General features: G+C 34.9%; 3 protein-coding genes across 5 annotated transcripts; 2 read left to right on the top strand and 1 right to left on the bottom strand.

The window, feature by feature from the left end:
• The first annotated feature begins 4,556 nt into the window (after positions 1–4,556).
• Positions 4,557–7,504, top strand: LOC129574841 (uncharacterized). Of its 2 annotated transcripts, XM_055457358.1 has the most exons (7): positions 4,557–4,746; positions 5,020–5,342; positions 5,428–5,633; positions 5,727–6,676; positions 6,782–6,987; positions 7,071–7,106; positions 7,274–7,504. In XM_055457358.1, exons 1-7 carry the CDS (start codon positions 4,645–4,647, stop codon positions 7,428–7,430), a joined length of 1,980 nt encoding a protein of 659 aa, XP_055313333.1. In that variant the 5' UTR covers positions 4,557–4,644; the 3' UTR covers positions 7,431–7,504. The 2 variants fall into 2 exon arrangements, with proteins under 2 accessions (XP_055313333.1, XP_055313334.1); XM_055457359.1 differs by lacking the exon at positions 7,071–7,106 and having other exon boundaries at positions 4,558–4,746.
• Positions 7,505–7,736: 232 nt separating this feature from the next.
• Positions 7,737–9,537, top strand: LOC129574844 (uncharacterized). 2 transcript variants are annotated; one of them, XM_055457362.1, is made up of 8 exons: positions 7,737–8,025; positions 8,155–8,341; positions 8,452–8,603; positions 8,770–8,822; positions 8,893–8,921; positions 9,003–9,058; positions 9,163–9,277; positions 9,349–9,537. In XM_055457362.1, exons 1-8 carry the CDS (start codon positions 7,985–7,987, stop codon positions 9,481–9,483), a joined length of 768 nt encoding a protein of 255 aa, XP_055313337.1. In that variant the 5' UTR covers positions 7,737–7,984; the 3' UTR covers positions 9,484–9,537. The 2 variants fall into 2 exon arrangements, with proteins under 2 accessions (XP_055313337.1, XP_055313336.1); XM_055457361.1 differs by having other exon boundaries at positions 8,155–8,359.
• On the bottom strand, positions 9,497–17,001 carry LOC129574840 (cytoplasmic aconitate hydratase-like). Its single transcript, XM_055457357.1, has 13 exons — positions 16,608–17,001; positions 15,482–15,574; positions 14,917–15,146; positions 14,454–14,799; positions 14,144–14,363; positions 13,979–14,070; positions 13,810–13,910; positions 13,611–13,727; positions 12,074–12,185; positions 11,050–11,892; positions 10,737–10,951; positions 10,400–10,600; positions 9,497–9,839 (listed from the first exon to the last, which is right to left on the bottom strand). The coding sequence occupies exons 1-13, from the start codon at positions 16,618–16,620 to the stop codon at positions 9,726–9,728; spliced, it is 2,697 nt and encodes an 898-aa protein (XP_055313332.1). The 5' UTR covers positions 16,621–17,001; the 3' UTR covers positions 9,497–9,725.
• Between the last annotated feature and the right edge of the window lie 8 nt (positions 17,002–17,009).

Raw genomic sequence — 17,009 nt, 5'->3', positions numbered from 1 at the left:
TTTTAAAAAAAGGGTCGTTCTTGATATCAATCCACCAACTTATCAAACAATCGATTCACTCCAATCGATGCAGCAATCGATTCACTCCATAATTTAAGAAGTAAAATTATGTAAGAACATAATAAGAGAATAGACTTTGTTTGTTACCTGGAAGTGAAAAAGAAGGAAAATGAAATTATGAGAGAATTATTCTTAGAAAATATGCCTTACTCAAATTCAAAACAACAATACGTTTTAAAAACACATACAGCCTTAAAGAGATCTAGGTTGACAACTCCAAATGGCCCAAAACTGAGAGTTACTCGATTTTGCCTTTGGCTAATCAGTTGCATCAAGTCTTTCTGCAGCTCACATGGTAAATAGGTCCAATTGCTATCGTAGAGAATTTCGTCCAATCCATTATCCTAGGCATCAACCGAAATGTTAATCGTAAATTGATAGATTATTCGATATTCATGTGATCAGGATAAAATATGTTACCTCAATATCTTGGCCAGTCTGACATATAAAGTAGAATTGAACCCATGACATGAATGCTATGCCATAGCCCGATATGAAACCCATCTGGAAGGCAGAAAAATTGTTGGAAATATTCGAATTTTGTTTGTTCAAATTTGAAATTAAAGATACGAAAAGGGGTAGTTACACTGTATTGACAGAAAATTGCCATCGCAATCGAGTAAGTAAACAGAGCTGGTGTCACGAAGGTTCGCCAGTACAGGAAATCCCCAAGGCACGCTACAAAGCTGTGAAAATAGACAGTGTTTGGAATTCAGACATTCTTCTCAACTCATTTTCATTGCTAATTCGAACTGAAAGGGAATCAATCAAATTACTTACTCTTCATATTCGATCAATTGTATTATTATATCCTGGAAGAATACGCGAAGCTGTAGGTCGGATACCTCCTTTCTTTCACGCGATTCGAACAGTTCCTTGAGTCGGATCTTGATCAGAATCGGCAATATATTTATCACATCTCCAGCAATTGCCATTGCCATTTCCATGCCTATATATAAAAGCCCACCATGAAAAAAGACAATGTTCTGAAGTAACATATTCATAGCATATTCTTTTTTTGGGTCTTCTTCAGCGAACGGAATTTTCACTTCAATTGTCGTTGTTTGAACTCTTTCCATGGCGTAAACGAAAACAGGCCCGAGGACTGCACCCCATGCTGAAATAGCTTATAACGCTAGTCTGATGAGCGTTCTTTTCATAGATATATTCATTTGATCCGAGCAGACTTGATTATGCTCCGTGTGGTCATGATTGTCATGATAAATGTAACGACCAGAAAATGTTATCAGCGAATGATACTTATGCCGATCTTTTGAGAGCGTCGCCCATACAAATGGAATATACTGAAAGTATGGGTGCATTGGAAAAATAGTTGGAAATTTCAAACCATTTGTGTTTAAACACATTGAAAATAAGTCAGTGAGTCATGCATACTCTCAGAATTCAAAGGAGGCAAACTAAAAAACATATAGTGTAAAACATCAAATTACCCACTGTTTTTTGCCATTGTAGACAAAATGTCAGTTTACCTACATTTTTGGTGGAACGCTGTTCCATTGTATTAACAATGTAGGCAAAATGACGACATTTTGCCGACAATTTTAATACAGTGGAGGTAAACTGACATTTTGCCTACAATGGCAAAAAACAGTGGGTAATTTGATGTTTTACACTATATATTTTTTAGTTTGCCTCCTTTGAATTCTGAGAGTATTTTTGACTGAATACAGTCATTATCCCATGATCAAAATAAGTCTGCTTCTTTCATTAGACTTACACAAGAAATGATTCCGAAGAGGCAAGTGGACGGAAGGAACTTTACTATCTCCCCTTGCGTATTGTAATAATATGCGGTGTACATAACAAGCACGCCATAAGTGCCAACTACCGCATACGAGATGTATGAGTTCCAGTGAATTGCCTGATCTTCTTCAAACAATGGTAGGCCGAATGGTTTGAACGTTGTTCTCCCCATGATATATGTGTAGGACCACTTCTGATATGGAGTTTTGTGCCACCAATCAGTTCTGATGGTTAGAAAGCTTCTAACAAATTCGATAAACGAAAGTAGTTTCAATTCCTTATTCAAAACCATTTCATCAAATATGTTCGGGGAACAAATCTGGATGAATTGCTGGATTTATTGAAATACAAAGACGGTTGTGTTCAAGTGGCTTATTTTCAATATTGATTGAATATCACGTTCAAATGGTAATCTTTGCAATTCAAGTATTAAGTTTTCATCCGGTGTAATTTTATCACACGAACTTAATGCCAAACTTCAATACGAATTGTAATGATTTTAAATTAAAATTCCTTTTTTAATTTTTATTACTAATTCCGTTTACAGAATTTTCTTTAACAAAATTATCTAGAATGTTTATTTTTTCCTCTTCAGCAAATCTGCAACCATTCACGATCGCAACCCCAATGAATACTAAACTCGTATCTATTTGTTTCTATCATCAAAATATCTATTCGTTCGTTCGTATAAGAACGTCCACGTCAAATGCATATAAACGGGTTTCCATTAAAATATCATCGTAAAAGCTGTTGAAAAGGAAAATGGTATATTGCAGGTAATGATTATTTATTATTATATTAATTATAATTGAACCCGTGAGCATAAAAACGAATTACAAAAAAAAAATCGCCGATCAAAACGTAACATAGATTTGTCGGCGTAACATACCAGTGTCCAATTTGTTCCGAATTGAACGAGTAACAAATAGGTGTTTCGCTTTGTTCGGCGACGTTTTTATAAATCGTTTTTATGCGCACGGATTCAATTGCAAAATCAATGGAAGAAATGCGAACATTTGTTCATCGGAAAAAGTATGTATAAATAATAATAACATTTATTTATCTATATATTTATTTATTACGAAGCCTACATTTATGCCAATATGTGTTCACAGCAAGCTGAGAACATGCTGGTCAGAGACTCAATGCGGCATAAATTCCGCCCATGGTGCGTCTTTTGCAAAGAGAATACAGTATTTAGTGGGGGAGGATGATATAAAAGTGAAGCTTTCATACCAGAATTGGGTCCGAAAAACCATGGAAAAACCATGGCTATTTGAGCGGTTTTTAATTAAAATAACGACAGACAATCAGGAAAAAAAAATGAAGCATTCAAAATCCAATTAATTGTCCTTCTCAATTATTAAAATCAATTATTCCTCTTAAGTTTTCGCTGCCGTTGATTGCTTGGGTACATTGGATACATTCATGGAGAAAATGAAATATTCACAATTTCCTCCCCGAAGCAACCACCTGTTCAAGAAAAATGTGTCATCAAATTATGCGAAATATTGCACATGTCCCATGAATGATAGCCAATTCGTTCCAACGTCACATCGCAATTTGGACATTAATTTTTATTGGAACCTATCTATTATTATTTTTTCATTCAAACTTATTTTATTTCTTTTTTGTACAAAATTTCACATTCAATCCATATTTTGGATCTATCGCCAGGAATTTTTCGGATTGTTATTTTGAAAATAGCGACAACTTCTTCTTCTTTCTTCTTCTTCTTCTTCTTCTTCTTCTTCTTCTTCACATCTCTTTAGAATTGTTTTCTCATTAAAATGTGAATGCGTAAAACTAAATTTTATAGAGAGGTTCAAGAATATTGCCAGATGTTAATGTCTCAAAATAGTTTATTTAATTTTAAGCGTGTGACTTAATTGTAATTAGTTTTGGTTGAAATCCAGTCTAATTATTTACATTCAATTGAAGTGCACATATTTTTAGTGTTAATTCATATTCAAATTTATTTCACACGATATTGGCTCTAGATGTGATATAAGAATTGCATTCGAATGATTTGTTTTAGACTTTTCAAAAGTGTTAAATTGGAATAAAAGAGAAGCTAATTATAGGCGACATTATAACAGTGATAATGTTCTGCATTACAATTTTACATAAAGAATAAATCTAATTCAACAACTAATCGATCGGATCGAAACAGTTTCATGTTACCGTTCATTAATTTCAAATTAGTTTTATGGATCAGTGTTACAAGTTATTTATTCGACGAATTCGTCTGACAGTTTTAATCAACAGCATAGTCAAAATGGTACTTTCATTGATACGTGATTGACAGATTTACAATTACATTAAGCTCTACAGTTATTTTAATTGGACTGTAGCCAAAAAACACGATTTTGTATAGGGTGATTTAAAACTGTTCATAAACTGTCTTTGTTCATAGGTCAGAGTTTAGTTTAAATTATTTTTTTCTTCAATGATTTACTTTTTCTGTTCTAAAACCAGATCCAACCATCAATTTTAATTATAAAAAATCAATGAAATTTCATTTATAACATCTATAATAAACATTATCTAGTTAAGGAGTAAATTGGTAAATGTCTAATGTTGACTTCGTATGTAGAAAATGTTTCTGTTTGCCATTTTATAATGCAATCGACTTCATTTATCCCATATGCTATACCCTGTGCATACGGTCTATTGGCCGCTATTGATGCTATTTTCGATAGATTCTATTTTCGGTACTCATCAGAGACCAAGGCAGTCACTGTAAAAACCTGATCGAAGTGATCACACCGATTTTATCTTGTTTGTCACCGCTTTTATTACCAATAGAGACAAAAAAAAATGATTAAAAACATACAAATAACTAGACCGGACATAAATGTGCCGTTTGGTTTTAGCATAAAGGGTGGAATTGATTCGGAACAACCCTATCTTATTACAGCAGTATGAGTGACTATTGTTTATCTATTAAATTTGTGATATATAACAATAAAAATGACAGAAAAAAGGGGCAAACATGGTTATAAAATACTTGCATTTGCATTATGTAACATTCAATTTTATTTAGAAAATTCGAGTTTTTTTTTTAAATGACAATTGTAATAGAAAACATAGGTTCATACTATGACCTATCTCACTATGTATAATGAACGTAATTGGTGTAGTTTTTCGTTTGTAAATTTGATAAATTGATCTTCTTTTTTTTCCTGTTACAAGGTAAAAGTAAGCGGTATTGCTGAAGGTGTTGGATTGCGGGTGGGAGACGTTATAACGCATGTGAATGGTATCGATGTCGATCAGTTGAGCCATGAGAATATTTTTAGCAGTTTTACGACCCTATTGAACATGATGATTCGAATTTATCGCGACGGCGACATCGACATCGTCGAAGACGAATTAAACATGAAAAAAGCGTGTGATGTAAGGCAATTTCCCGATGCAATAAACAGCAAGCCAAATGACTTTGATCTGATTGACGATAGTAAAATCGCTGAAATTATATCGGCAGAGGCAGAACTTTTAGAAGATAACGTTATTGGGTAAGAGTGTGTCGAAAAGTGGAATGATTTTTCTCTCTGTCTCTCGTTCAAATTGGAAATTTTACTCTTTTTTTTCTCCATTCAGTGTGAATTTTCAGAAAATCATGCCAATGTCCAACATTTTTAAAAGCAGTGAAGTGCTCAAACATTTAAATGAAGAAGTGAAATTTGCAAACATTCGGAAAAAATACGAGGGCGAAAGAGAATCGACATTTTTACAAAAGCCCAATCGTCCGGTGCCCAAAGGAAAAAATGAGCAACAAGAGCATCAAGAATTGAATAGCACAATAGGTAAACAAAAATACACTATTTGATCACTTTTAAAATGCCCCTTTTCTCACTCTGATGCCTGGAAAATAATACACAATTTCTGATTATAACTAGGCCACATCGAAGAGACGAAGAAATTCATCATCTCAGAGATCGAAACCATAAACATTCACGAGGAAAGTAATAAATTTATGGAAGAGCTACATGATCGTGTCGATCTTGCCAGTATCGAGTTCGATGCCAACAACGACAATGACAACGATGAAGATGAAATGCCCGACTTGTTACAGTGCGAACAGAATATATCCGTTGCAAACACATGCGATTTAAACGAATGCAAAATAGAAAAGTGTACAATTGAAAAATGCCAAATCGAGCAATGTACAACGGAAGAGTGTACTGTTGAAGAGGAATGTAAAATTAAACATATTGAAGAATTAACGGAATCTATTGAGAATGATAGCAACGTCGCATCGAAACCACCAATTTGTGATACGAGAGATGTTGAAATGGAAAAACAATTGGAAATTGTTCGAAAGCAACTGGAAGAGCTAGCTCAATTGCCATCAACCATCCAGGCCACCATTGAAGCGGTGAAGAAACAAATTGCCGGACTTATCCATTTGAAAAATATGGAAATTCACAGCAATACCAATGCAGTGACATCAACAACGGTGCAATTGTCGGAAAGAATTGTCAATCAAGAATCGAAGACGGAAATTGAAAATGATTTAAAGATAGAAAATGTCGAAAATTCACTGGAAGAAAATGAACAAGCTTCAAAGAACGATCAAAAGCCAAAAGATGAAATTGAAGGCGATTCAAAGATAGAAAATGGACAAGATTCAAAGAAAGACACCGAGACAGACATTAATGGAGCGACCATTGAATATTCAGAGGCAATTTCCGTACAACAAGAATCGCTTGAATGTCAAACGATAGCCTCATGTCAATCAGATAGCACTGATGTAATTGCCGCAAAAACCGATGAGCAAATTGCAAAATTGAAACTTGAACAATGTTTCAGCGAGCAACGAGAACGATGGTTTAATGAAAGGAAACAGGTTTGAAGATAGGCAATATTTCATTAACTCATTCTAATTCTAATATTTTAATCAATAACTTCTTCATTTAAAACATTTTCTTCTATTTGGAATCACTTTCAATAGAAATTGCAACAACAGCTTTCAGAAAAACTCGTCGACGCAAATACATTGCCAACAAAAAGTAGAGATGGACCAAAAACGCCAAGTGAACGACCATTGGTTTTGCCCGGTGGACGAAAGTGGCGAAATGAACGTGATGCATACAATGAAGAGTTTATTGCCGAAACGATGAGTGCACATGCGGAATTGATCAACGGATCGACACTGGGGTAAACTAGCGAAGAGCAAACACACAAATTCATTCACATTTTGTTCATTTATCATCATTTTCAAATGTTCATTTTCTAAATAGGAGCTACGAAAGCTATCTTCTACCCTTTGATGATAGGTGATTTCATATATTCATTATTCCGTTTTCTTTTACACGCTCATTCTAAGTGTGTTGTTTTAATGTTAATTTATGAAAATCAATTTTTTTTTCTACATTTTTTTCTGCTCATATCAGAAAATTAGTCGATTTACTAATTGCATTGATTTTCTTATTCATATATATAGAGTCAATTTTCTGAAGTATAAAAAACCGGAGAGAGATTTATCGAATTTAAATAAAAGCGAAGTATTTAAAATGATTCACGATTCAGAGACGAAGCCAGCCAGTCGAATTTCCGAACGGCCACCAAAAGTCTTTTCAGCCGATGATTTTAAAAATTGATTTCACATATATATTGTGTCTAGAGTATATACGAAAAATCAAATAAACGAAATCATTATAGATACCAATTGAAATATGCCATTTTATTCCTTGACGATTGTGTGTACTATGTGTGTGTGTGTGTGTGTTGTATTTGTCACACAATCGAAAGGATTTTTTATTCGATTTTGAATACACAATAAGTTTAATTAGGCTCAAGGACAGGCACACCTATACATTACATTGTTTAAAAATATACACTTGCATACATGATTGAATTGCCAATTACAGTTCGATCGGCACAATCGATCGATCGAGATTGACATGTCATTCGGATTTTTGTGCGAGGTGCGTAGGTTGTGATCAAATGACAATTTTTTTTCACATCATCATCATCCGATTCAGTTGGTTTACTGCCATCAATCTGTGTAGTGAATGTATCTTCAAAGAAAATAGAAATCAATTTTAATCTAAATGGGTCTTCATGATTCGCGATTAGCCTATTATATACGCACAACAAGTTCATACAGTACATCAAGTTCAACAGCAATACGACAAAAATCTACCCATTTAACATGACCATACAAAATGTGTCGCAATTCCTCTACAGGAGCAGGTTTTTATAAGAAAAAAAGAGAGAATAAAATGAATTTTTGATCAGTTTTCCGTTTCGAATTTTCGGTTTTTTTTTCCACTTCGAATTTTTATTCAATGAAAAGTTTGTCTATTTTTCTATTCGAATCAGTAACATCGATGAAAAATACTTCGAAAAAATCCTAAAACAACCTTTACCCTTCGACAACACCGAGTATGAGCTACGAATCAGCGGAAGTGTTGAAACCGATACGCGGCTTATGTCATTTATTGATGTGTTATGGGGCTTTGAAGTCACTGGTGGATTTGATCAATATGAACCACTTACGGTTATCGATGTAAACGGATTTGTGCCCGTAGGTTGTGCCAACGATTTTAACACTGCTCTAAATATGGTTTTTGCTTGGTTTCGTTTCTTTTTTTCCCCTCGTTCTATATCCAATTTCAGGTTCGACGAAGTGGGTATGCATTCCGTGCTGGAATTCGAAAGGGTGACTATATAATTCGGATCAATAAAGTTTACACCGATGATATGACACTGATTGAAGCCCAACGGCTCATTCGAAAATCGGGCAAAAATCTTCGCATCTTCGTTAGAGGGTACAGAAAAGAAATATTCAATTTTTGTCGAAAAGAAGAAAAAAAAGAGAAGTCAAGTCTGAAAAACAAAAAAAAATAAACAAAAACAGTTCTTGAACGAACCGATCGTAAAAGAGAATTCGAAAACAAAGTACATGCATAATGAACTATTGTTATTTCATTCCAGGAATGATGATCCCGAAGAAATCGATGAATTCACTGTCGACTTTTGGTTCAAACGTAAGCAATTTGCTTTCAGTCATCATTTTCACTTTGAATTTTGGTTTTAACTGCACATTTTCTTTTACAGCCAGAAAGAAATTTCCACCCATACACGTTGTAAGTTTTATGATCCAAAACAGATTATACCTATGTCTGACAAATAATATGCTAACAATCATAAAAACGAACTATCTCTAGGTTAATAAATGGCCAGACGCTTTCAATTGGAATGATCGTAAAAAACCCATATACAAGTAATTAGTTGCATTTTTTTTCTACCTTTTTCGATACCATATTTGCATATATATGCATACTAATTGCTTTCAAATTGGTCCGTTTTTTTTCCGTCCATGTATAGAGAGTCAAATTGTTTTATGGTCCCAAGCAAAGCAGAAGAACATCACAAAGAAGTGCTTAGGAATACTCGTAAACCAATCATACCTACGGAGGATACTGCCAACACTGTAACCGAGGTAATTTGAGAACCACAACAAAAAAGAATGAGAATGATTTGATGAACAAGAATGATTTTTGGGGATTACAGCAACTGTCTCCGCTTGCTGCTGCTGCTGATAAAGCAGAGGCTGATGCTGCCGCCGCTGCTGCTGCCAATACTCAAGCCAACACTACAGACACAATCACTAATGGGACGCCGTCGGTTGAAGAGAAATTAGATTAGACAACATGACAACTGATTTAAACATTTTATTTTTCAATGAAACTTTTCCCCCCGCAACAAAGAAACATTCAATAAAAATTTGACTCTTTTTTTCGCAATATGAATATGAATTTGACTCTCAATTGTTTGAAAATTAGTATAAAAAATGTTTACGCTCTGTCTTTTAATATCCGTTAAATTCCTTCCCGCAGAACGTAATTTAAATTAAAAAAAAAAATTTGAACCAATTCCAGAAGAAACAATTATTTCAAAATGCTTCGAATCATGTAGTTTAGAATGCCTCCGTGTTTAAAGTAAACCAGATCAACTTCGGTATCAAATCGTGCAGTCACTTCAAATGATCGACCATCATTAATCTGAAAATGGAAGAAAATAGTTTTCATAATTTTTATAGATCAATATGCGGTAAAAAAAAAATATTGGAACGCATTTTTCCCCTTTTCAATTTGATTTGGTGGATTTTCTCGATATTTCATCCACAGCAATGAGTTGCATGTACAAAAAGTATCAAATAAATGTTTAGGGCTTCAAATGTGATCAACTTTTTAAAAATAATCACATTTCCTTGTACCAGGAGATCATTTATTGATCAAGGAACACGTTCCATGTCACATTGATTGCTTCAAAGAAGTTGTGATGCACTTATTTTGCGGTTTTTTTACCGTTTTTCCGGTCTATAATGCCAACGGTGACGGTCGACAATGTACGTACGCATTCAAAATAATTCAAGTTTCCATTTCGATTGTAAATGTGTTTCGCTTTGCACTTAAAAATGAAAACGTTGCGCGACGGAAACGTACACAGCAATGAAGAATAATGCAAATGTACAAACATTTTCGTAATTTATTCGTTTGACTTATTTAGTTATTTAGTATGATAGTTGGCGGTGACGAAGAAGGGAAAAAAAACACTTTACCTCAACTTTGATTGTTTGTCCAGCTTTATAATCTGATGGGATTGAAATGTTGTATGTTTCGGTGCCGTTCAAATTCAATGTTTCAGCATTTTGACCTTCTAGGAATTGTAACGGAGCGATGCCCATGCCAACCAAATTCGATCGATGAATACGTTCATAGGATTCGGCAATGATAGCACGAATGCCAAGCAAATAAGGCCCCTATTATGAAAACAAATGCATAGAAAAATCATTTTGAATGATTCACATGTGGATACATTTGAAAAGAGTTTCAATTTGATCTTATTTTAACGAAATGAATAAGAATCTAAATTTAAAAAAAAAAACTCAATATTACCTTAGCCGCCCAATCACGGCTGCTGCCCGAGCCATACTCTTTGCCAACGATTGCAATTAATGGAACATCTTCAGCGCGATAACGCTGTGCACAATCGAATATGTCCATTTCTTCACCGCTCGGAATGTATTTCGTAACTGGGCCACTCTTCGACACCAATTTGTTTTGTAATCGAATATTGGCGAATGTGCCACGGGCCATAACAGCGTCATTGCCTATGAATTTTCAGAAAAAATTCAATTAGTTATAACAAAATCGGAATGTATTTTGAAAATATTTCTGTTGATTAAATTATTGAATGGTGGAGCTCTACCTCTTCTGGAGCCATAGCTGTTAAAATCTCTTGGGGTCAGTCCACATCCAGCCAAAAACCGTGCAGCCGGACTGTTTCTAGCGATTGAACCGGCCGGTGATATGTGATCTGTTGTTACCGAATCGCCCAACAGCAACAATACTCGGGCACCGTTTATCGGTGTAATTGGTCCGATATCTTTTGTCATTCTCTCAAAAAATGGTGGCTGTTTGATATACGTAGATTTGTCATCCCATGGATAGAGATCACCATCGGGGAACTCAAGCGTTTGCCATGAACTACTGCCCACTTCAATTTTACTGTAAACTTCACGGAACATAGCTGGAATAACGAATTCATTTTCAACATCTTGAATTTCTTTGCGTGATGGCCAAATGTCACGCAAGTAAATCTCTTTTCCATTCGCATTTTTGCCTAGCGATTCCGTTTCAAAGTCAATATCAATGCGACCAGAAATTGCGTATGCAATGACCAACAATGGACTTGCAAGGTAATTTGCACGAGTGTTTGGATGAATTCGTCCTTCGAAGTTTCGATTTCCGGAGAGTACACTACAACATACCAATTGATTTTGCTCAATGGTATTGACAATGTTATCATCTAACGGTCCCGAATTGCCGATACACGTCATACAACCGTAGCCAACGATATCGAAACCGAGTTTTTGCAATGGATCAATGACATTCGATGCTTGTAAGTAGTATGTGACGACACCGGATCCGGGCGATAGAGATGTTTTTATGTAAGGCTTTACAGTTAGGCCGGCTGCAACGGCTTTTCTTGCCAAAAGACCAGCACCCAACATTACTGATGGATTTGATGTATTCGTACATGATGTTATCGCTATAAAATGCATGAAAAATTATTAGAATTTTGATTGAATGTCGTTTTTTTGGATTCAGAAGAAAACAATTTCTTGAACAAAAAAATTTCGTAAGAAAAATATGTTCTTAAAAAAAACATCATCGTTGTTGAATTCACATCGACAATAGTTTGTTCAACGTCAACAATTAAAAGTGCCTACCTGCAATGACAACGCTACCGTGCTTCAATGTGTACGAATTTCCATCGGTCCATGTAAACGACCCAGTCGCCGGAATTGCCGCTGGACTAAGTTCAAATCCTTTGAAACCAATCTAGAAGTCGAATTTGTTTTGGAAAAAGACAATCAATTAGCATATATGCATATATGTTTCATTGTTCTTCGAAGAAATGTTGCACGCCGACAACTGCTATTCAGTAGGTAGACAAAAGCAAATTTATGGCGAAATATGAACTGCACATTTATGACTCTCGATATTTTGAAGCTTAATCTCTACTTTTATTGCAACTTTCCTGAATTATGCTAATTTTTGTTGTCGTTAGTGATGCGTATGCAGAAAATTTCTTTATTTCTTCTTTGTTACATTTGTCTATTTTCGACACATAAGAAATACTTATTCTCGTTTTCTTCAACACCAAATGACCGAAAAAAAACAGGTAATTAGGTAATTAGGAAACAAATGCATGATGAACTGAAAAACATGTTTTGGTACCCAAAAAAATTGTGTCTCGGTCTGAAGTGCATTCCTAATGATATGCGTGTGTGTGTGTCTCTATGCCCACTCCCGAAATCGAATGATAATCCATATCGTTTTATGAAAAACAAATGGTATATAAAGACGGTTTGAAAATGGAAATAGTATCAGTCATCTCCTGGCATACAACATGAAATGTTCATATCTCAGTTGTGCTCTAGGATTGATCGTGATAGAGTCGTGTGTGTCTCAAAAGTTCAATAAATATTTTTTTTTACGATTTTTTCTTTCGGTTGATTTATGAATTGATTTTTCGAAACAAAAACAAAATTTCCACAACTTGTCAATAAGTTGAACATTGGTTTATACCAGGGCGAGTGTCGGTTAAGTAGCTGTCGTATTCGTGTCCAGTGACTAGATCGAACACTCGCGTCTTGTGTGTCATAAATATCCAACTGCATCACTTGGTTTTTTGTTTGTTTCTTCAATTCGCATATCGTCAACGACACATTTTTCAAACACAAAGTACAAAAGTTATCTAAGTAAAAGGAACTCCCGGTGTGATATGTTTCATAAAATAAATCGTATCACAGCTGAAGTTACCTGATTATTAGATAACTCGACACTTCAAAATTGCCATCTGCCATACGGTTTGCACCGAATTAGAGAAGAAAAGTTCGCGCTAAAAAATAGTGTATATTCTTTGGGAACAGTAGCTGTGATGTGTTGATTTAATGGTACCTATCACAGTCGCTATTTCTGTTAGAATATCCATTCAAACTTCCTTATCACCACCGTCAGCACACCAACAACAAATGTAGCCTGCAGTAGCAGCAGTAGCAGTAATAATAACAACAACAGACAAAAAAAATCGCAAAAATTGTTCAATCATTGTGCGATGAACAGTGTTCAGTTGGTGTCATTAATAAACAACATCACTGGGCTTTGTTTGTCGCACAACCAAACAATACAACTGATTTAAAGCCACAACTGACGTCCGAATCATTAAATTTGAACCAGAAGCGCCGATTTCCATCCACTTACTTTGTTTGTTAAACAGGTTCGAAAATCGTTTTGGACATCTTTCACGGCAATCCGATCATGTGGTCGTTTCGGTCCCGACACCGACGTTACAATTGACGACAAATCCAAGGTAACAACCTGCAATCATTTGACAAAACAAATTTACATTTATCAAACACATTTGTATTAACACACTCATTGCGAAAGCCGCACATTATACCTTTGTGAAGTGGGGATCTTGCGATTCATCGTTATAGTCCCGGAATTGTTGTGTGGTTTTTAGATATGTCCGGATCAATTGAATTTTCTCCTCTGGCCTATCTATATTACAAACAATTCGAATGAATATTTTTTCACCATGCATTTTGATCGAGTTTAAAATAGCTTACTGGTTTGTCGAAGGTATTTCAATGACATTTCATCGATTGGGAAATATCCCACGGTGGCACCATATTCTGGGCACATATTACTTATGGTTGCTCTGTCAAAAATAATTGAATTTACAAATTTGCCATGAACAATTTGGAATCGTTTATTTTATATAAGAAATATACCGATCAGCAATGCTTAGCTCGGCAACACCTGGCCCGAAAAACTCAACAAACTTTCCAACAACTCCCAATTGACGCAGATGCTTTGTGATGGTCAAAACTAAATCCGTTGATGTGGCTAACGATGGCAATTGGCCAACTAATTTATATCCAATAACCTCCGGCAAAAGCATTGTAATTGCTTGTCCAAGCATTACTGCTTCGGCTTCAATTCCTCCAACACCTATTCGTGAAAAAAAAACCAAGAGATTCATTGGATTTGATGAATTTGAGGCAAAAAGTGATTCTGTTCAAAAAACAAAACCGCGCTCACCCCATCCTAATACACCCAATCCGTTGATCATTGTTGTATGCGAGTCCGTGCCCACCAAACTGTCTGGATACAAAACATCACTATCGCTGAAAACAACTCTGGCCAAATATTCCAAGTTCACTTGATGCACAATGCCCGAACCAGGTGGAACGATTAGCATGTTTTGGAACGCTTTTGCTCCCCATTTTAAGAATTTAAATCGCTCTTTGTTTCGCACGAATTCCAAATTTTGATTTTTATCGGCTGAACCTTGTTCGCGAGCAAAATCCACCTGAACGGAATGATCGATGACCAAGTCCGAGGGGCAAATCGGATTAATAAGATTTGGATCACCACCGAGTTTTAGCTAGTGTTGAAAAATTTGGAATTAATTATTTATTCATCATATTTATTAATGAAATAAAAACTGAAAAAAAAAAATTGAATAAAAACAATCGAACGATTCGTTGTATGAATTTCGTACCACAGCGTCTCGCATTGCAGCAAAGTCCACGACGGCTGGAACACCGGTGAAATCCTGTAGAATTACACGAGCCGGCTTGAATGATACTTCTGCATCGTGCGAATTTTCAGGGTTTCCTTTCAATTCTTTCCATTTCAGAATTCGTTTCACATCCTGTTCGGATACTTGGAAGTTATCGCAGTTTCGAACGGCAGACTCCAATAGAACTCGAATCGAAAATGGAAGTTCATCTAAAAATAGATTTCGATTCGATTAGAATAGTTAAAGCCATTCTTGACAAGAAGTGTAATTCTTTTCGCACATTGATAACAGTAAATTGGGTAGGAATTTCATACTAAGAAAATGATTCAAAATTTTCTTCAAATGGAAGACGAAAATTATCATCAAATTCATTTTTTCTTCTAACCGTCAAATATGATCTTTAAGCTTGACAAGTTCTTCCGTTCATCCATTGTCATTGACATTGACCGATTTTGTTCATCCTCATTGACATTGAACAACTGTTATCATTCTAACTCACGACCAATTTGGTTATCAGTGTTCTTGAAACATATATTCGACTTACCGTAAGATTTTCCAAATGATGCAATATCAAAGTATTTATAGGAAGTTCCATTAAAATCCAACGATTTTTGAAGATTCTGATATGGATTTGCACCTGTCCCAATAGTCAAACATAAAAAATCATTCTTATTTATCTTCAACAACAACAGCTCTTATTGATCGTTCAAGCAATTTTTTTCTTCAATTAATCGTTGTAGAAAAATTGTGAATAGAAAATAGTTGATTTTGGCAAAGAAATTAAAAAAAAAAACCGCCAAAAACTCTAGAATATATCAAGAACATCCCCTTATCTCCCTGAGAAAAAAAATCTGTCAAGGTTACATTGGAATGGTTCGTTCATTTTGTTCAACTTTCTTTCGAAAGTGCGTCGAAATGTAAGAGGTCTACGTGCAACTTTTCATACACACACACACACACACATTAATTCGAACCGGGCAAATGGACTTTGATAATGAAAAATCAGCTGTGTTCAACGTTGTTGTACGTCGATTTTCCTTCTTCTTTCTTTTGTTGTTTGTGTAAATGTAAATATTTGTAGAAAATATATAATTAGTCTGTCTGCAATTTATGTGTGAACATTGACCTCTTCGTTCTTGTCCAATTCTTCTTTGCATTTTCATTCGGCCATTGTAAAATGTCGGTTTCAAAGAGAAAGTAGCACGCTCATGGGTAGCGCATTCAAATTTTGTTGACATTCAAATGTATTGACAAACTGAATACCATATCATTTCCTTTACGAATGAATCGAATTCGGCATAGAATGAAATTTAAAGGAAAAAAATTAAGATTTATTGAAAAATTTGTACATACTTTACGAAACGTAAACACAGAGAATGACAGACAGACACGTACAAATATTTTCCGATGAAAAAAAAAGTGGTTTCATTTCCAAAATGCTCAAAACCTATATCCGAAATGGTATTTTGATCACAGCACTACGAGGGCACTGACACCATCGTATTTTTTTTTGATGACAAAATGCATGTAAAATCAAAATATCGCGTAAAACTTCACCAAATGGAAGAATTTCCTTTGGAAACAACTAGAAAAATGGCCAAAACTCAAGTATTTATAAAATAATCGCAAAAAATGGATCGATCACCAGCAAGTTTAAAAGAAATTAATACCTTTCACTTCCATTTTTGTTGCTTGTAACAAAACAGAACTTAACAGAAAAAAGAATCGCTGATCAAAAACCGTGTACGAAGTCACTGTGCCTGAACTTCAAGCAATACAAAAACATTTATGCGATGGAATCAGTGAAATTGACGTTTCAACAAGTGTTGCAATCAAGACATTTGCATCAGTATATCAATATGTTCTACATACGATAAAATACGTCCATTGAAAATAAAGCAAACCATAAATCGTGAATAATCTTTTTCAATTTTTTTTTTTACGTTTCTTATCAATCTATTTTTTTCATTTTTCCAGAAAAAAAAAGAATAAATTCCCCAATTATTTGAATATTTAAATCCAATACTACAATTTAAGCTGTCAAATACGTCAAACCTAATCAGCAGAGTGGA

The sequence above is a fragment of the Sitodiplosis mosellana genome, unplaced genomic scaffold (assembly GCF_009176505.1).
Source record: "Sitodiplosis mosellana isolate CC-2019 unplaced genomic scaffold, AAFC_SMos_1.0 Smas_scaffold_6165, whole genome shotgun sequence".
Lineage (NCBI taxonomy): Eukaryota > Metazoa > Arthropoda > Insecta > Diptera > Cecidomyiidae > Sitodiplosis > Sitodiplosis mosellana.
The sequence above is the reverse complement of the archived record's forward strand: the minus strand, read 5'-3'. Positions and strand labels throughout refer to the sequence as shown.

Coding starts and splice junctions, on each gene's coding strand:
- LOC129574841 (XM_055457358.1), top strand. CDS start 4,645: ATGATTAAAAACATACAAATAACTAGACCGGACATAAATGTGCCGTTT. Junction 6,677..6,781: donor GGTTTAATGAAAGGAAACAG/GTTTGAAGATAG, acceptor CACTTTCAATAG/AAATTGCAACAACAGCTTTC. Junction 7,107..7,273: donor CTTCTACCCTTTGATGATAG/GTGATTTCATAT, acceptor TCATATATATAG/AGTCAATTTTCTGAAGTATA.
- LOC129574844 (XM_055457361.1), top strand. CDS start 7,985: ATGACCATACAAAATGTGTCGCAATTCCTCTACAGGAGCAG. Junction 9,059..9,162: donor CGTAAAAAACCCATATACAA/GTAATTAGTTGC, acceptor GTCCATGTATAG/AGAGTCAAATTGTTTTATGG. Junction 9,278..9,348: donor CTGCCAACACTGTAACCGAG/GTAATTTGAGAA, acceptor TGGGGATTACAG/CAACTGTCTCCGCTTGCTGC.
- LOC129574840 (XM_055457357.1), bottom strand. Junction 12,186..13,610: donor GAACCTGTTTAACAAACAAA/GTAAGTGGATGG, acceptor TTCGACTTCTAG/ATTGGTTTCAAAGGATTTGA. Junction 10,952..11,049: donor CAGCTATGGCTCCAGAAGAG/GTAGAGCTCCAC, acceptor GAAAATTCATAG/GCAATGACGCTGTTATGGCC.